The sequence below is a fragment of the Pan troglodytes genome, chromosome 2 (genome assembly GCF_028858775.2).
Source record: "Pan troglodytes isolate AG18354 chromosome 2, NHGRI_mPanTro3-v2.0_pri, whole genome shotgun sequence".
Classification (NCBI taxonomy): domain Eukaryota; kingdom Metazoa; phylum Chordata; class Mammalia; order Primates; family Hominidae; genus Pan; species Pan troglodytes.
In genome coordinates this window covers 8340755-8359873 of record NC_086015.1, presented here as the reverse complement: position 1 = coordinate 8359873, position 19119 = coordinate 8340755, and the positions used below count along the sequence as shown (strand labels likewise).

Here is a 19119-nt window from a genome sequence, read left to right as displayed (position 1 = left end):
AAGGGAGAACTTTGGGTCACATCCTACAGACAGTTCTCAAGACTAATAATTTACATTTATTGAATACTTTCTATATACTCAGGCATTGCTCTAACCCCTTTGCATGTGTTAACTCAATCTTCCCAACTAAGGAAACTTTGACTTGGAAAGGTTCAGTGATTTGTTCAGCGGTAACACACTGGAGAGTGACTACATTTTAATTAGGGCAAAATTTTCCATTTGGCCAAGAACAAAATCTAACAGCCACTGCTATTTTGTGAATAGTAATTTGAAAATTAAAGGAAAATTTTTTTAAAGAAAAGCTTTGTTCTTCAAGTGTGACCGTTATTATTCTTGGGCCAAAATGTTTTTCAAGGTACATGTTTCTAATCTTTTTTTAAAAAATTATTTTATTAGAGTCAGGGTCTCACTATGTTGCCCAGGCTGGTCCTGAACAATTGGACTCAAGTGATCTGCCCGCCTGGGCCTCCCAAAGTGCTGGGATTACAGTTGTAAGCCACCATGCCAGGCCACATTTCTACATTCTTAATAAAGTCCGTGGAATCTAATTCAAATGCAATTTTAATTTATATTTCAATCTATGAAGATATTGGGCTGGTGCAAAACTAATTGCGGTTTTGGACTGTGAATTTTAAATCATTATAACTAAGCTCAACGCATTTTTATTAATCAAAATAGGAACCATTACAATCAACACATTTTTGCCAACGAGAAATAAGTTGGTTTATTCCTGTAGTGTAAAAATCCGTGCTTTGGGATTCGACGAACTCTCGGAAAGCATTTTCTGCATCCTGCTGGTTGTGGAAGCGTTTTCCCTGCAAAAAGTTGTTGAGATGCTTGAAGACGTGGTAGTTGGTTGGCAAGAGGTCAGGTGAATACGGTGGATGAGGCAAAACTTCATAGCCCAATTCATTCAACTTTTGAAGTGTGGGTTGTGCAACATGCGGTCGGGCATTGTCGTGGAGAAGAATTGGGCCCTTTCTGTTGACCAATGCCAGCTGCAGGCGTTGCAGTTTTTGGTTCATCTCATCGATTTCCTGAGCATACTTCTCAGATGTAATGGTTTCACCGGGATTCAGAAAGCTGTAGTGGATCAGACCAGCAGCAGACCACCAAATAGTGACCATGACCTTTTTTGGGTGCAAGATTGGCTTTGGGAAGTGCTTTGGAGCTTCTTCTTGATCCAACCACTGAGCTGATCGTCGCCGGTTGTCATATAAAATCCACTTTTCATCACACGTCACAATCCGATCGAGAAATGGTTCGTTGTGGTTGCGTAGAATAAGAGAAGATGACACTTCAAAACGACGATTTTTTTGATTTTCAGTCAGCTCATGAGGCACCCACTTATCGAGCTTTTTCACCTTTCCAATTTGCTTCAAATGCCGAACGACCGTAGAATGGTTGACATTGAGTTCTTCGGCAACTTCTCGTGTAGTTGTAAGGGGATCAGCTTCGATGATTGCTCTCAACTGGTCGTTGTCAACTTCTGATGGCCGGCCACTACGCTCCTCATCTTCAAGGCTCTCATCTCCTTTGCAAAACTTCTTGAACCACCACTGCACTGTACGTTCGTTAGCAGTTCCTGGGCCAAATGCATTGTTGATGTTGCGAGTTGTTTCTGCTGCTTTACGACCCATTTTGAACTCGAATAAGAAAATTGCTCGAATTTGCTTTTTGTCTAACATCATTTTCATAGTCTAAAATAAACATAAACAGCAAGTAAGATGTCATTAGCAAAAAAACATAAAGAAATGCTCATTAAAATGATGTATAACATGACCACATTTATTTAAGAATGTATTCCAATATCAAATACCAAATTCCAACAATGCAAAAACTGTAACTACTTTTTTTTTTTTTTTTTTTTTTCGAGACAGAGTCTCCCTCTGTCACCCAAGCTGGAGTGCAGTGGTACAGTCTTGGCTCACTGCAACCTCTGCCTCCTGGGCTCAAGCGATTCTCGTGCCTCAGCCTCCTGAGTAGCTGGGACTACAGACATGTGCCACCACATCTAACTAATTTTTGTATTTTTAGTAGAGATGGGGTTTCACCATGTTGGCCAGGGTGGTCTCAAACTCCCGAGCTCAAGTGTTCTGCCTGCCTCGGCCTCCCAAAGTGCTGAGATTACAGGTGTGAGCCACTGCACCCAGCCCCATCTTTTAAAATTTGAATCTTATAATTTATAAAAATGTTATTTTATCATGGGATAATAGTCAAGTGGAAGTATATTTTTAAATGTTTTCTCTCAAAAGAAGTGTGAACATTCTCAAAAATATGGCAATGAAGCAAACAAATGCAGTTAACTTGCTGCTTAGAAAAGACTTGGAATAAAGACTCTTTGACTCTTACCTTAGGAATCTGGTTTCTAGGATTAAGTGCTATATAATAAACTAGTGCCTGAGGACAAAAAATTTCCAGGGGTCCATATTCAGTCAGTTGTCTCTGGCAGAGGCACTGAGTTGGAGGGGGCTGTTTGTGTCCTTGTCTCTGAATGGAAGATTGTCCTCTGGGAATATCTCTGCTGTTCAATATAGAAAGGCAAAAGGACATAGAAAAGAGTATCTGCAGAATCAAATGGTGAGCCAATCATTTTCCTTCTGACCATTTCCATATTGCGTCTGAAGCAGCTCAGTTATTAGGTGAGCTTGTGAGCAAGAAAAAGCACATTTTGGAGTGAGGGATACAAGCTGCCTTATAAAAAGCAGGACTGCTTCAGAGGCATTGAAGTAATAGAGGATAGTTGGCATGGAGAAATGATTAATTTGGAGGAAAATTTTTGATACTATGTATTTGTAATTTGGGGCATTTTATGTGTACTCTAGTACCATTTGTTCACAGGGAACCATTCCATGTAATGTTATATGAACATTATAAACCCTAAGATACTTAAAAACGACCTAGCTTTACTGAGATATAATTCACACGCTGTATATTTCACTCATTTAAAGTGTACAATGTACTTATATTACAGAGGAATAGTGTTATATATAACATGGATTCCTATAATGTTGAAAGTGCAGGGCCTCCTAGTGGTAGGGTTTAAATGTACTAGAGAAGAAATTAAATTACTTAATAATATCATAGGGGCTCTAGTAATTATTTTAGCTTTCAAAATGTCTGATAAACCTCCACAGTAACTGTATTTTTGCAACATCCCTGCTTTAAGGAAGGTAGTTAGAGATGTTTGCTGCTCTAGAAGTTTAAACGGGATCATAAAACTCCCGTCTCCTTCTGTGGTGTGGACAGGGTTATTTTTCTGTTATTTATACATGAAGTGAGGCTGTTTGAAGTTTTGAAGCATAACTTCACAAGATTTGGAGTACAGCCAAGTATATAATGAAAAATTTACAATGTGTCTCTTTTTCTGACTTTTGGTTACAACATGTAAGTCATTTTCATAGTTATATTTTTCACTACTGGTAGTACTTATTAGGGTTTTAGCAGGTGATAGTTAATAATGCCTTTTTCCTTGATCCATGCTTAGAAACAATTAAGTAGGACGCAGGAGTCAGACAGAAATCAAAAAGTCAGCTTTATTACTGTTAAAATTGGTTGGCAAGCAGGGTTTAGGTATGCAGCCACAAGGGTTTCTTGGATCATTATTAGGTTCGATGTTAGTGCTAGAAAACTTACAATAACAGTGACTTAAGCAAGGGAGAGACTATTTCTCACCTGAAAGTACAAAGGTGTCAGATCACGACTGACAGGATGTTCTACAGTACCAGACACCTAGACTCCTTTTAACCTTGTTGATTTTTCTATGCAATGGCTTCCTTTCCCAGGGTCATCCTGGGGTCTAGGATGACTGCTCCAGTTCCAGTCATCATGTATACATTCCAGCCAGCAGGAAGAAAGAGGAGGTGAAGGGCAGGATATCTCCATTTAAGGACTTGTCATTTTTGCTTATATCCTATTAACTAGAACAGTCACTAAGACAAATCTAACTAGGAAAGTGAGTATTCTGGGTAGTCATGTACTTTTGTTAAGTGGAGAATTCTATTACAGAAAGGGGAAAGGATACTGATGGACAGCTTGCAGTCTCTGCCACATTCCTGAGTTAAACTTATGTAACTAGGCAGAGGTAAAGCTAGCCAACCACTGTCTTCCACTATAGGGAGGGGCAAGCTGCTTATCACTGAACAGACTCACCTCAAGGGTCAATCGCTTGCAGGAGGGGAACACAGAAGGGGCTGAGCCACACATGCTGGGTTCCTTCTCATGTCCACAACTGATGTTCGACTTTTCTACGGGGCAGTACAGAGAACTGTCAAAAGGCAGGAAAGCAGTACATGATTTGGCACCACAGTAACAAGGTTTCCTTAGTTTCCCATGATCTAGCCTTTCTTTGTCTTCACTGACTGTTAGATTGAGATATCTTCCTGAATAATCATAAGAGAGTTCTTCTTCTGGCACAATATCTTTGGCTGCAAAAAGTGCCAACTTAGGTACCATTGAGTCAATTCGGACAGGAATCATCAAAAGGTTTGGCTCACAAGAATGATTAAGGAATCTTCCAATATTTCCTATATAAGTAGGGTCAACAAATGTTTCCATTACCTGCCCATTATAAACATGTTCCCTGATGGCTATAATGTAATTGGAGTCGGATTTTGTTTGTAAGTGAATTCTTCTCTGAACTTCAGAGAATCCTAAAACCTCACCAGCATATTCACAGACAAACCTTCCTTTCGGTATAAATTCCAAGGTACGAAGTCCCCAGCCTTTTTTATGCGTCTTGAACACTTGGAAGTGGAACTGTAGACCTTTCTGGACCACTCTGTTTCTGCAGTGGTCACTGCATCGGCACAGCACATTGCATTCAAAAACAGGCTCTGCATACTTTCCTCCAGATCCTATATCTCTAAGGCATGAGTTATCATCATAGTTCTCTCCATGGCGGAGACAGGAGCAAGTGCCAGGGAGGCAGGGAGTTTTGACACAAATGCATCCGGGAAAGGTTATTTGAGTGGGATCAATGTCTGCTCCAGGTCCAACTACATGATCAGGAGTGTACTGTAAAAAATATACACACTGTAAGTCAGCACGGCATGTCATATATTTCCTATATATTCCAAGTAGCTTCTGACTGGGACCCATTCTAATTCTAACATATATAAAAACAGGACAAAACTGTCAAAACACAGCGTACTAAGATATTGTCCAAAAAGATCTCTCTCCAATAAAACAAGTTTTTTTGTTTTGTTTTGTTTTGTTTTTTAAGAGACAGGGTCTTGCTCTGTTGCACAGGCTGGAGTGCAGTGCTGTGATCACAGTTCACTGTAACCTGGGCTCAAGCGATTCTCCTGCCTCAGCTTCCTTAGCTGCTACAGCTACAAGTGGGAACCACCATGTCCAGCTAAGATTAATTTTTAGAATTTGTGGTTTTATTTTAGGTATGTATAAGGATGAGTTGGGCATTATAATACTTAATGTATATAATAGTATGTTATATATAGGTACACATAAGGACATATATATGTATTATTATGTATGTATAAGGACAATAAGAAAAGTACTATTTTTTTCTCTTATCAGAAATAGAAAGCTTTGTAACTTCTTTTGTTTCCCTCTTATCTTTGGATGTCAGAAAACTCAGTGCTGAATTTAGTGTCTGAGTACAGTTAGGCATTTTATCCTTAGCTTTTGATCTCTTTTACCTTTACCTGATAATATACATGCATATATGTATTTTAATTGTGGGTTACCTCAAATACTGGTTGGGGATAAGAAAGTCATAGATGACAAGTCAATTGCACACAGAATTCCAAAATGCTATTTCTTAAATAGATATTACTAGATATTTAAATTTATTAAAGATATACACTTGTAAAGAAATTCTAATTAAATAAGAAAGGAATATGAAAAAAATCTGTCATTTAAATGTACCTGTATTTTCAAAACATTACATTTGTAAAATGTTATATAAAAAGAAGACAATCCTCAATCTAAACTCTATGTGAAGCCTGATCTCTGGTTAGATCCTCATTAGCATCGTGAAGCATATTTTCAAACTGATTTCAGATTCAAGTATCTCTCATGAACCCAGCAGATTTTTTTATGTATATAGTAATTCTTGCTTACATAGAACTCAATCCATTTTATACCTGCTTTATTCCTAAAAGGATTTAATGAGACTTACAAACAGGTAAGATAAATGAACAAGTAAGGAGAGTAAGGTGAAAGGGAAATAGAACAAACAGGTCTAGTGAGCTTAGACACACAGTATGTGGTAGAAGTAGACTGGATATTTGGCTCTGCCTGAGAGCTGCCAATTCAGAGAAGGATATATGATTAGATACATAGCTTGCCCTGCCTGTAAGGAATAATCTCATTGTTCAGAAGTGGCACTGACTTTTTTCAGTACTGATACCAGGAAGGAATTCCACCAATGTGTTCTTCTAAACCATTCTTTTCCAGGAAGCAGTTTCATGGGCTGTTTTTTATTCCGGTCCCCAGTAAAGGCTGCTGGGATCCCACAACAGCACAGTCGGGTAAGAGCCCTTCTGCAAGGAACCAGTTGCACGGCCTTTCATTGGGGATAGATTTTAAAGCACCTGGAGGAATGTTTGCACCACGTCTTCCAGTCAATCCTCCATTAATATTTTGTCTCCAGGCCAGGCTTTAGAAAGGTATTGAACAGCAGATAGTTATACTCCCTGTGGAGGCCTCGGGTGGAGCTATGTAGTTAAGTGCAAAACCCTATACTAAAAAAAACTCTGAGCTGGGGAGGATTGACATCCTCTTGTGAAAGATGAGCAGGACAACCAGTGGGAGGACCTGTGGGAGAAGGCTAACATTCTGCTTAAAAAGTCTTTTGGGGGTGGAGAGAGGAAATAGCTTTTGTTTGTGTTGTTTCTTACAGCTTTAGCTTAGCAGGAATATCCTAAATGGATAAAGGATAGGTTAGAAAATGATGCTCTATCAGTCAAACTCAACGACTGCTGTTTTATAGAGAATCTACTTTCAGCTTTTTAAAGGTTCAGTGTTCAAATGTAAATGGTTACTGAGACATTTTAAAAAGTACTTGTAAAATGAAGATCTCTTTGTTAAACTTTTCATGTTAAACTTTTAAGTTGATTTGTCATTAAAGGTGCACATATTTTTAAGGTACTATATAAATCACTAAACGCTAAAGTTTTTTTTTTGACATGGATAACTTCTTTTAAAATCACGTCTGACTTACTGCAGTTTTCTAATCAGGAAAGCAGGTGAAAAACAGTTTTATTTCGTTATTTTTACTTACAAATTTAAAAAGATTTTGAAGAATCTCATGATATATTTTTTAAAATTCTGCAATTAAACTTGCTGCACAAGCTATAATCCTTCAGGGACTTATAGACAGTAGCTAATTCCGAATGAACTGCAGATATCTTCCAAAAGAAAACAGAGACTTCTGGGAAAATTTCCTGTTTAAATAAATTTTTTCCCCTTGATGGATATAATCACTGATCCTGATACCAATAATTGCTTTGAGTCATTTTGTCTTCAAGTTTCCATTTCTCCTCCATAAAAGGTCAATAAAATATCATTTCAGATGATAATGACTTAAAAAATGACTACACTCAAGAATAATCTTTTGAAAACTTTAGTCTAACATCTGATTATGTAATTACCCATTTTTTCAGGTATTTACATATTGAAAAGCTATTTATTATTTTCAGAAATAATGTGAGGTCATTGTCCTAACATTCTATTCAAATATTTACATGCCACGCGGTTAAACTTCGAGTAGTCATGTGCTGCATAATGACTTTTTGGTCAGACCACATATATGCATATACAATGGTAGTCCTGTAAGATTAGAATACAGTATTTTTACTGTATGTTTTCTATGTTTAGATACACAAACACCACTGCGTTACAAGTATCTACAGTATTCAGTGTAGCAACATTCTGTGCAGGTTTGTAGCCTAGGAGTGATAGGGCATTATCATATTGCCTAAGTGTGTAGTAGGCTATACCATCTAGGTTTCTGTAAGTACTGTGCACTCTATGACTTTTGCATAATGACGAAATTGTCTAATGATGCATTTCTCAGACTGTTTCCCCATAGTTAAATAATAATTGTATCTGAAGTATAATTGTATCTGAAAGCTAATGTAAAGTGGGTTACAAACTGGGAGTCAGCTGATATGACCTAAGCCAGACTTCTGCTGAAACAATTAGGGAAGAAGCATTCTCTTTCTACTAGAATTATTCAACTGTAGTGTTTGCCTGGCATTTCCAAGTTCTGCCACGTAGATGAGGCCTACTGAGTGTGTAGCCTACCACAGAAATGGGAAGCAGGGGTGTGAAGGGGGAAGGTGGTGGGAAGAAGTATCTGACAATACTTTTAGAGTTACTGGGTCCAGACATGCCTATAGTTACCACTTGGACTTTTCTGATTTGAGGCAATTCCTTCCCTTTTTTGTTGGAGCCAGTTTGTGTTATGTTTCTTGCAAACACATGAGTCCTGACTGATACACCCTCGGTAGAAGCTGAGAATGGTTTCAGGAAATGGCTGGAAAATGTACTCTGTTAACCAAAAATAAAATTCTAAGTCCCCTGATCATCTGAAGGGACCCCTCCTCTCAGCAAGGGCATTCCAAAGCTAACCTGAAAAACTAGTTCAGGTCATGATGGGAAGGGGTCAGGGGTCAGACATGCCTCATTATACCCTCTTCCCTTTTGGAATTACTGATAGAACAGACTCTTTAAGTCTGATAAAAAACATTTACAACCTATTCTCTCTGAAGCCTGCTACCTGGAGGCTTCACCTGCATGATAATAAACCCCTGGTCTCCACAACCCTTTATCTTACCCAAGGCATTCCTAAGTTTTTAGACAATAACAATTCCTTCAAGCAAACTGTTAATTAGAAACTGGAAGCCTCCGCTTCCAACTGTCCTGTCTTTCTGGACTGAACCAATGTACGTTTTACATGTATTTGACTGTTGTCTCATGTCTCCCTAAAATGTATAAAACTAAGCCATATCCCAACCACTTCGGATACATGTTCTCAGGATCTCCTGATGGCTGTGTCATGGTCCATGCTCACTCATATTTGGCTCAGAATAAATCTCTTCAAATATTTTGCAGAGTTTGACTCTTTTCATAGACAAGTCAAAGGTGTAAATGGTCAATGAACAAAGATGTCTTCAATTAGGAGGTTAGACTAGAGCAAAGTATGCAGGAGACCAGGCAGGAAAACTCTGTGACTATGGTCTTGAACTGTGAGGAAGCAGTGGAGAGCTTCCTAGTGCAGAACATGGAATGCTCTAAAGGAGACACAAACCACAGCCAGGCTCTTATTAGCATTGTGATTCTGGACAAGTGACTGGCTAGGCTTCAGATTAGTAGCTATAAGACAAGGATAATACCCACATTTGGGGTGGCTATCATGAAATTTTAATGAAATAATGCTGTACTCCATGTCAGGCACTTTATAAAAATATTGGCTTCTTTCAATTCTTCTAGATATTACTTTTAGATGTTATATTTAAAACAACATATGTTTCTGGCAAATTACTTTACATTACTAAACATCTTATTTATTTCATAGGTTTCTGTGAAAGAAAACATGACAGAACTGGCTTAAAAAGCTTACTCTAGGGATTAGCATGTACGTGTTCAATAAAAATTTTGCAGGTAGTGCATAGTAGGGTAGTGAAGAAAATAAGTTCTGGAGTTAAACTTTCCAGGTTCAAACATATTCAAACCAAAATTGTCTAGGAAGCCATTGGACTGTATACCTTTCCTCCATTACTTCTCCATTTGAGTGGAGAAAAGCTAAGAGCTGATCCAGACCAGACTTCTTTCAGTTATCAAGTATTACCTTACTGTCTGCAATATGCACTTACTGGGATTTAGAAACAGTCAGAAAAGTATAAAGGACATGGAGAATGGGATTTTTTTTTTTTTAAGACGTTGCTGCCCAGTCTGGAGTGCAATGGCATGATCATAGCTCACTGCAGGCTCCAACTGCTGGGCTCAAGGTCAGCCTCCCAAGTAGGTGGGACTACAGGCATGCACCACCATGTCTGGTTAATTTAAAATAAAATGTTTTTGTAGAGATGGGGTCTCACTTTGTTGCCCTTTGTTAAGGGTGGTCTTAAACTCCTGACTTCAAGTGATTCTCCCGCCTTGGCCTCCAAAAGGGTTGGGATTATGGGAGTGAGCCACCATGCCTGGCTGGGATTTTTTAAATTTCCTGCATTGTTACAATGTAAGTTTTACTTTTTCTTCGTATGTATCAAAGCACAGAATTACTCATGCAAGAGCTAGGAATAAATGCAAAACAATCACGGCAAAATGATATACTGGAAATCAGATCCTTGAAGCACTGGGTGAAGATTTCAAGTTTTTTGACAGAAAACTTAAGAGAAAATACACTCTTGTCTTGGCTATTCCTGTCTGCAACAATTTCTTCTCTGAACTGGACTTACATTTACTGTTAATAGCATGAACTTCAGGGTCTAAATGACACAGATTGTAGGGCTCTCTAATTGTGTTAAATGTGTAGGTCTTACCTTTCTAACAGATACGTGTCTCAGGGAAAAGCATGGTTATGAGGTTTCGAGTGTGGCAGGGTGATGGGGGTGGGGTTCCTATCCATAGGACAAGGCACACAGCAGGTGCTCAAGAAGCATTTTTCGATTGCCAGATTGCAGCTCTTGATACTTGTTAACGAGAAGTTTGACTTTTCTGAATCACATTCTGTACTGAAGACCCAGAAACTGAAGTATGATACTATAACATTCTAGGCTTAAAACCTGGGCCTCTGAATTATAAAGAAGTGTTGTGAAAATCTTCATTCCTTTTTTGGTTGTGTTGAAACCCCAGCTACAAGAATCTTTGTACTTGGCCTCTAGCCTCATAAGTTTGTTTTTCCTCCAAGCAGCTATTAGAAGACTGTGAGCCAGATAATTCTTGTCAAGGCCTGTTGAGATCTAAAAATAATGTTTGAAGCTGGTTTCAGAGACCTGAAAAATGGTTAGATCCAACTGTTAGCTCAATAAAATCAATTAGTTTATTTTCTACTTGGCTTTCAACACTGATGACATTATGATATGCTTGTTTCCAATATGAACATTTGAATTTCTTTTTGCCTTTTCACACAGTAGCCAAAGGCAAAACAGACACAAAGTTATTTTTATCTTGAAAGTTTTTCATGCCTTAATTCTTATGTGTGCATATGCCTGTGAAGGCAGGGTTTGGAGCAAGCAAGCTGTTTTGACCTTTTATAAGACTGGTTTTGTGTTCCATGAATACATGGAAGAAAACGAGTTGAATGCACTTTTAGGCTTGTCACTTAAATGTTTCAAGCATGTTTGATCTTCTTGGTAAGAAAGACAATAAGCTCTCTTAGGAAGGGATCCTGTCTTATTTTTGTAACTCTAACTTTATTGGGAGCTGTGCATTTACAGAGATAGTTAGAACACTGTGGGACTGGGTTTTAATCTCCCAATTTTCATTTATGCCCACCAACTGTAGATGTAACAATCAATCACAAAGCTTCCTCTTGTCACTCCTTTCTCCCCTTTTAAAAATAGATGTATTTATTTTAATATACACTTTGAGAAACAGAAAACCTCATGATTTTATGGACATTAATGATTACAATGATTCTAAGGGAGATACTTATATAATTTATTTTTAAATAATTTAACGCTTAAAGTGAGTTAATTAAAAAAATACGTCGGGCACATAGTTTTACAGATTGTCCTTGGATATGGCAAAGAAAAATATGACTCAAGATTGGAAACAGATTTATAGAATAGTCTCAAACGCACACACACACGCACACACACACGCACGGCAGGAATATTGAAGCTAATCGTGACAGTTGTAAACACCTTGAGGGTAGAGTGCGTTTTTCTGTTTGTTGTATTCTTTGCAGCCCAACCCACCACCTTGCATATATTTAGCTCTCAATAAATATTTGTTGAATTAAGAATGGACTAGAACAGTGGTTTTTTAAATCAGTGTTTTTGACCAGGAACTCAGCAATGCTTAGTCCTAAGTTTTCAGGGACCACTGTTTAATATTGGGCCAGCTAACTGTATTATTAACTATAAATTGCCAAAGGTAGTCTGGGGAACAATAATAATTTCTGACATTAATATCTTATTCTACTCTTTGAGGACTAAACTCTGATTTTTTCTTATCTTGCCCAAATTCCTACCTAAGGCACCTGGGGAGTCATGCCTTACAAACCATAAAGTCTCATCAGAGGAGTTTTAATTTTAACCCTGTATAGCATGGTCTGCTTTCTACCTGACTCTGGCATAACATTACATAACAAATAAGGGAAGAAATCAAAATATTTTAACCCCAAATATATTTCCTTGCCATATCTTGAAATTGCCCTGGAGGGTTGTCTCTTGTGGGAAAAATCCACATTCTATAGAGAATCCCCTTTCCCCCTCTTTTTCTTTCTTTCCACAACAAGGAGATAATCAACTAAGACCGAGGCACCTTTTTAAGTTCGATAAGAAACATTTTACAACCTGCTCCCTCTGAAGTCAGCTGGGAGTCTCCTCCCCACAATTAAAACTTGGGTCTCTACATGGCCGGGTGCGGTGGCTCACGTCTGTAATCCCAGCACTTTGGGAGGCCCAGGTGGGTGGATCACTTGAGGTCAGGAGTTTGAGACCAGCCTGGGCAACATGGTAAAACCCTGTCTCTACTAAAAATACAAAAATCAGCTGGGCGTGTTTGTAGGCGCCTGTAATTCCAGCTACTCGGGAAGCTGAGGTGGAAGAATCGCTTGAACCTGGGAGGCGGAGGTTGCAGTGAGCTGATCGCACCACCACACTCTAGCCTGGGTGATGGAGTCAAGCTCCGTCTCAAAAAAAAACCCCTTTATCTTAACCTAAACATTTTTATTGATCCCAGGTCTTCAGACAAACTCAACCAATTGTTAACCAGAAAAATTAAAATCTACCTATAGTCTGGAAGCCCCCCCCCAACCACTTTGAGTTGCCCCGCCTTCTGAACCAAACCCATGTACATGTTAAATGTATTTGATTGACGTCTCCTCTCTCCCAAACACGTATAAAACCAGGCTGTGCCCTAACCACCTGGGACACATGTTCTCAGCATCTCCTGAGGGCTGTGTCACAGGCCATGGTCACTCATATTTGGCTCAGAATAAATCTCTTCAAATATTTTAGAGTTTGATTCTTTTCCTTGACATCTTTGAAAGCTGCTATTGAATCTATTATCTTATCTGATCCTCACAAAAACCCCTAGGAAAAAGAAAGGGCAGATAGGGTTCATTGTCGATAATGGATGTTAAAGGGGCTATGCATTTTTAAATTATTATTTTCATTTTGCAGATGAAGAAACTCAGGCTCTGGGAAGTAGCTAAGATGTCTAAGCTCTGAACCATACTCTCCAACTTCCACGTCCAGTGCTCTTTCCACTTCAAAATCTTTGGTCATTCCTTATTCCTTGGGTAACGCTCAGGCCAAGGTCAGAGGGATAAGAAAGTCAGTAGAGGCTGGGAGCGTGGCTCATGCCTGTAATCCCAGCATTTTGGGAGGCCGAGGCGGGCGGATCACCTGAGGTTGGGAGTTCGAGACCAGCCTGACCAACATGGAGAAACCGTGTCTCTACTAAAAATACAAAAATTAGCCGGGCGTGGTGGCACATGCCTATAATCCCAGCTACTCGGGAGGCTGAGGCAGGAGAATCGCTTGAACCCGGGAGGTGGAGGTTGCGGTGAGCCGAGATCGCGCCAGTGCACTCCAGCCTGGGCGACAGAGCGAGACTCAGTCTCAAAAAGAAAAAAGAGAGTAGAAAGGGCTTTGAGGTAGTTAATAGAAGCAAACATTTACTGAGTTCTTACAGCAAACCAGAAAATGTATTTTCCTTGCAATTTTCAAAGCACTCCGAAAGAGAGGTACTGTTCCACTGTACGCTGGAAGACTCTAAGGCGTAGCCACAGCTCATTTATACTCGCCCAAGAGCCCCCAGCGTGAGGGAGACCACAGCTAAGGCTGACTCGAGGGGCTGTTTTTATGCACGACACCGGGTGCGATCCACTAATAGGCCCCACGGCTTATCCTACCTGTGAGAGACACCTGAGGCCAGGGAGGTAAATGACTCCCCCCGTGATGCCTCCTTGAGTTCTGAGGACAGGACTGGACAAAAAGCCAGGTTCCCACAAGGCCTCCGGTTCTGCGCTTCAGGGAATGGACTGAAAAGGACAACACCCTTGCTAAGGTGATGCCGTGGGTTAACAGAAAAAGGCCCAGGCCGGGGCATGCACACCTATTCCCGCGCACCAACGGGTGTGCTGTAAAAGAAGACAAAAGGTCACGACTGGGAGGCCGTCCCAGCGAGGCGGCTTGAGGAGACCACGTGGGGGAGCCGCGCGCCCGCCTCCCGCGCCGCCTGGCCCCGCCCCTACCTGGAAGGGCGCCGGCGCGGCCCCCGGGGGCCACGCGCCCACCGGCAAGTTTTCCTGGCCGCACGCGACATCCAGCTGCTCAGTCGGGGCCTCAGGCTTCTCCTTAAACTCCGCCATCCCACAGGGCCGTGTCGTCTTTGCCGCTTCCGCGAACATTTACCCGCCTCACGCAACGCCTACTACCCTGACAGGCCTGGGCCGCGCGGTGGATGCTGGGACTTGTGGTCCCGTGGACCCACCGCCTCGTGGGAATTGTAGTTCGTTTCTTCTCAGGAGCGGCCTGGAAGGCGCTTCCCTTCCTTGACTTTTTGGGTCTGGCTCCCGTTTTGATTTCAGCCAGAGGCACCACAGATAATTACAAAACCATGTAAGGTACGGACGAAACAAAGTGAGGTGCTTTAGTTTTTCCTGGGAGCATCAAAGAGGGGGCTTTCGAGGTGAGGTCATTTGTCCAGGTTTTTGAGGGCTCACTGCACGTTTGTGGAGTGGAGGCAGGAGTGCGTTCTATACCGAGCGGGGAAACGCACACCAAGGTTTCTAAAGATCTGCGGCTTGCCGGGAAGTTGACTGACATGTGATAGGGTTTGTGCCAAGGCGATAGCCTCACAGGGTGCCTTAAGGAATTTGTGTGGGGCATGCTCACTCCCTGATGGAGGTATCCGTGCCCCTTTGCCTGTCCTTTTCCCTCCTCTCTATCCCTCTACCCTCACCCCTCCAAAGCCCTGTCCTGCCAAAGGGTTCTGATAGCCTCAAGACTGCTGAATCCGGTGGAGCATTTTCATCCTCACTGAAGCTCTCTGACATGATTGTCCTGCTTCTCCTTGAAACTGTAAACCAAAAATAAAATTCCAATCCTCCAAACCATCTGAATGGACCCCTCCTCTCTGCCAAGGTTAACCTGAGAAACTGGTTCAGGCCATGATGGGAAGGGGGGTCCAACATGCCTCATTATGCCCTTCTTCCTTTTGGAATTCAGGAAAAGCCAGCCAGCATCAACATCAACACACACCTTAAGTCTGATAAGAAACATTTACAATCTGTTCTCTCTGAAATTTACCTCTTGGAGGCTTCATCTCCACGATCAAATTTGGTATCCACAACCTCTTATTGCAACCCCGACATTCGTTTCTATTGATTCTAGGTCTTCAGATAATAACCAGTTGCCAATCAGAAAATCTTTAAATCTACCTATGACCTGGAAGCCACCCCTCACCCGCTTCTCGTTGTCTGCCTTTCCAGATCCAACCAATCTTACATGTATTGATTGATGTATTATGTCTCCCTAAAATGTGTGAGAGTAAGCTGTATCCCGACCACCTTGGGCACATGTCATCAGGACTGCCTGAGGCTATGTTGGGGGCGCATTCTTAAGCTTGGGAAAATAAACTTTCTAAATTGAGACCTGTCTCAGATAATTTTGGGTTCACAAACCCTTCTGACCTTGCAGCTTCTGAGGTCCCGTTGGCCTAAATGTGTTTCCATCTTGCAGACCTTTCCTTGTTAGTATCCTCTTGTTTTCCTGCCTGACTGTTTCTGAAAAGTGGGTGTGATTCAGGGTTCTGCCCTTGACCTTTTTCTTTGCTCCCCTTCCCTGGACTTTCTCATTAATAACATCCACTCCCATGGCTTCAAATATAAAGGATTAGGTCACCAGTCTCCAACCCAGATCAGACGTTTCTCCTTAAATCCAGTTACGCATATTCAGCTAATGATTGAGCATTTCTGTTTTCTGTCCTACAGGCTCCTCAAACTCAAAATAATCTGAATTGACTTCTTCTGCCAGTCTTGCTTTTTCTTCTTTAAAGTTAACTGGGAAAATAATTTGTGATCTACAGAGCCACTAAAGCAACAAACCAGTTACTCTGTATTCCTTCTCTTCACTAGACTCATATAGCTAAGGACGTGGTGGGTAAGTCTTGTTGATTCTGCCTTCATGTTTTCATTTTTGCCTCTTCTCACTTAGTCCTAGGCTCTCTCATTTCTTGCTTAGACTTTGAAGTTCTTTGCTTTAAGTCTGTCATTCTCCATATCCCCAAATCACCCTTACTGCCGCTGCTACAATGAGCTTTGAAGATCCTTGTCCAGTTATTATATTTTGCTGCTTAGAGTCTTATTTGCTCCATTTTCTCTCAAAGTTTACCTTCTATATTCTGTGTTATGAGCCTTTGAGGACCCAGACTTTACCTATTTCCTTGGTCTCTTTTGCTGCTGTTCTCTGTTGGAACCCCTCGTTCTGTTGACATTCCCTCAATAAGCCATTCTACTTGGGCCTCTGGGCCTTTGTCCACATTGTTCTTGTATCTCCAGTGCCTTTACCCAGGACTGTCTGTCTGCTCAGCTCAAGTAGTCCCTTCTCTGTATCTTTCTTTACCCTGTTTCCCTTAGCATTGGTTACCCTCTTTACATTAGTTCTCCTACTTTATAAGCCATTTCTTATGTTCCCTGCAACTATTTAATGCAAGCACAGGCAAAACCATCTTATTGAACTCATAAAAATTATATATATATATATTGGTGGAGGGTGGGGAGATAGCTAGAGAAACATTTTGTTTTAACTTAAATGATTTTGGTACATTTATATGCTAGTCTTTTGATGTAGGGCCAAAAGAGAAGGAGAGCTAGAGTGTGTGTGTATGTGTGTCTCTGTATGTTTGTTTTCTACTGATTAGAGCTCCAGGTCAAGCTTACTCTGAGTTCCAGTTTTGGTGTCTTTAAAGTGGGGTGGGAACTAAAGGATAGTGAAGCAATGTGATATCACGATCTGTTTTCTTTCCCTAGTCTTTTATACTTTTCTCACTCACACCCACTTCAACGGCAAAACATTTTTTAGTGACTTGCTTTTTTTCCTCCAAGTCTTTACAGAATGTTCTACTTAGTTATCCCAGAAGGGGGAAACTCTTTGCACTCATAGTTCATCATCATTTTTTCATAAAATTATAATAACAGTTATACCTGGCATTAATAGGTTTGGGAACAGAAATTAAAGATCAGCCTTATAAATGTGCTATTCATGAGCATGTATAAAATCACATAATTTTGCACTGCAGTACACATCTGATATAAAAACTTTTTTGAGTACACATCTGATATAAAAACTTTCTTGTGTTGCTGTAAATAAATACTTGAGGCTAGGTAATTTATAAAGAAAAGAGGTTTAATTGGCTCATGGCTCTGCAGGCTGTACAGGTAGTATGGTGCTGGCATTTGTTCGGTTCCTGGGCAGGCCTCAGGAAGCTTTGAGTCATAGTAGAAGGTGAAGAGGAAGCAGGCATCTCACATGGTCAAAGCAGGAGCAGTGAGAGAGAGTGGGGGTTGGGGCAGGTGCCACACACACTTTTAAATGACCAGATCTTGTGAGAATTAACTCACATTCAGGTTCACAGGACTGTCACTGGCCACACTTGGCATTAGCTTCACTTGAGATTATAGGACAAGAGCCAAAGCCTACCAGAGGCCTCAGGTGTACCCCTTCTGTGGGAATAGTGCTTGCAGTCCACACAGCAGGTCACAGAGCTGCCTGGGAGCTGTTTGTTCTCCCAGAGGGTGGCTCAAATGCAAGGAGAATATATCCCATTAATAGGGTGTGGGGGAATCCTGAATTAGAAGCCTTGCCTCTCAGAAGCTATAGACTTTAAGGTAGCTGCCTAGTAAATATTTTATCAGATATAGTTGTGTACCTATCCTTCCTTAAAAGAAGAGATAGTCATGTATATGATACAATTAGCTGCTTATAGTATAATTAAGAAACATAAGAAGGTTTAGGTAAAGTGCTATGGATCTTTAGAACTGGTAAAGATTACTTTTAGCTGGGGAGATCATGAAGGATGGATAGGATTTAGGCATTCCAGGTGGAAGGAACAGGAGAAGCAAAGTAATAAAAAGAAAGATGTGGATAGGAAAGAGTAATTTCAGATTGGCTGGAGATAAGGTTTGTTTCACCCTTCAGGAATTTTGAATAGTATGGGAATTTCTCAGATATTCAGAGAACATGCTGTTCATTCATTTTAAGAAAAGTTTGACCACTGATTACATGCATGGTCCAGTTTACCAATTAGGGGAATGTATACATGAAGAAGACATGGTACCCTAGAAAAGCTTGCAGTGTAACAGACAAATAACTATATACTTACAGAATGTGATAGAAATTGTAAGAATGTTGTGAGAAAAGAATTATAAGAGCCATGAGGAGAACCACACTCCTATATTTGCTGTTATGCCATTTTTAGTTTTTGACTCTTTCTTGGTAATACTGTCTGCTATTTGGAAAATTTTTTTGAAGGATCCACCTTATTTTATTTTTTCGGAAGCTGTCAGCAGTGGTGCTTCCAGAATAAGATATTTTGTGCATGCTGGCCCTTTGGTTTAATTTGTTTTTATCTTGCTGGCAAAGGATCCAAAAGTATTTTATAGAGTATGAGATTAAAATAATGAGAGGATGTTTGCAGGCTGATATAACCAATCTTCAGAATGCCAAGCTGTAAGTCTTTCATCTTTTCGGGGCCTAGAAACCTGTCTTATTTTCTCTAGACAACTGCTTTTCATTGACCAGGAACCTGGATCTTCAGAATTTGTTCTGCAAACCATTATAGCTAGATGGTGGGGAAAAGTGTATTTCTGGACGTTAATGAATTGCCCTAATAGATTTCCATAAACAGGTTTTGGAACTGAATATTGCATTGATTATTCAGATTTCTTTTGGATTTTTCACTGGCAGAAGAGAA

The 19119-nt window shown here is 40.5% G+C and overlaps 2 protein-coding genes across 16 annotated transcripts in view; one reads left to right on the top strand and one right to left on the bottom strand.

The window, feature by feature from the left end:
• The window catches only part of SUMF1 (sulfatase modifying factor 1), a 636667-nt gene that overhangs the window by 151337 nt on the left and 466211 nt on the right, over positions 1-19119 (top strand). Inside the window, exon 9 of one of the 12 annotated variants that reach the window (XM_016940333.4) lies at positions 6421-6952. The exons of the other annotated variants lie outside the window; for them this stretch is intronic. Within the exon in view, the coding sequence (XP_016795822.1) occupies positions 6421-6462 (42 nt within the window). The 3' untranslated portion in view covers positions 6463-6952. Of the gene's footprint in view, positions 1-6420; positions 6953-19119 lie in introns of those variants that run through there. 12 annotated transcript variants of the gene reach the window in all.
• Positions 647-14626, bottom strand: SETMAR (SET domain and mariner transposase fusion gene). 4 transcript variants are annotated; one of them, XM_009444777.3, is made up of 4 exons: positions 14399-14624; positions 4685-5016; positions 4153-4267; positions 647-1700 (listed from the first exon to the last, which is right to left on the bottom strand). In XM_009444777.3, exons 1-4 carry the CDS (start codon positions 14552-14554, stop codon positions 666-668), a joined length of 1638 nt encoding a protein of 545 aa, XP_009443052.1. In that variant the 5' UTR covers positions 14555-14624; the 3' UTR covers positions 647-665. The 4 variants fall into 4 exon arrangements, with proteins under 4 accessions (XP_009443052.1, XP_016795815.1, XP_526121.2 ...); XM_016940326.3 differs by lacking the exon at positions 4685-5016 and having other exon boundaries at positions 14399-14626; XM_526121.7 differs by having other exon boundaries at positions 4153-5016; positions 14399-14621.

Excerpts from the sequence above, each read along its gene's own strand:
- SETMAR (XM_526121.7), bottom strand. The coding sequence starts at position 14,554 with ATGTTCGCGGAAGCGGCAAAGACGACACGGCCCTGTGGGATGGCGGAG. Across the intron at positions 5,017-14,398 it reads CCGCGCCGGCGCCCTTCCAG|TACACTCCTGATCATGTAGT; the intron begins GTAGGGGCGGGG and ends TATTTTTTACAG. Across the intron at positions 1,701-4,152 it reads GCAAGCGATTGACCCTTGAG|ACTATGAAAATGATGTTAGA; the intron begins GTGAGTCTGTTC and ends TGTTTATTTTAG.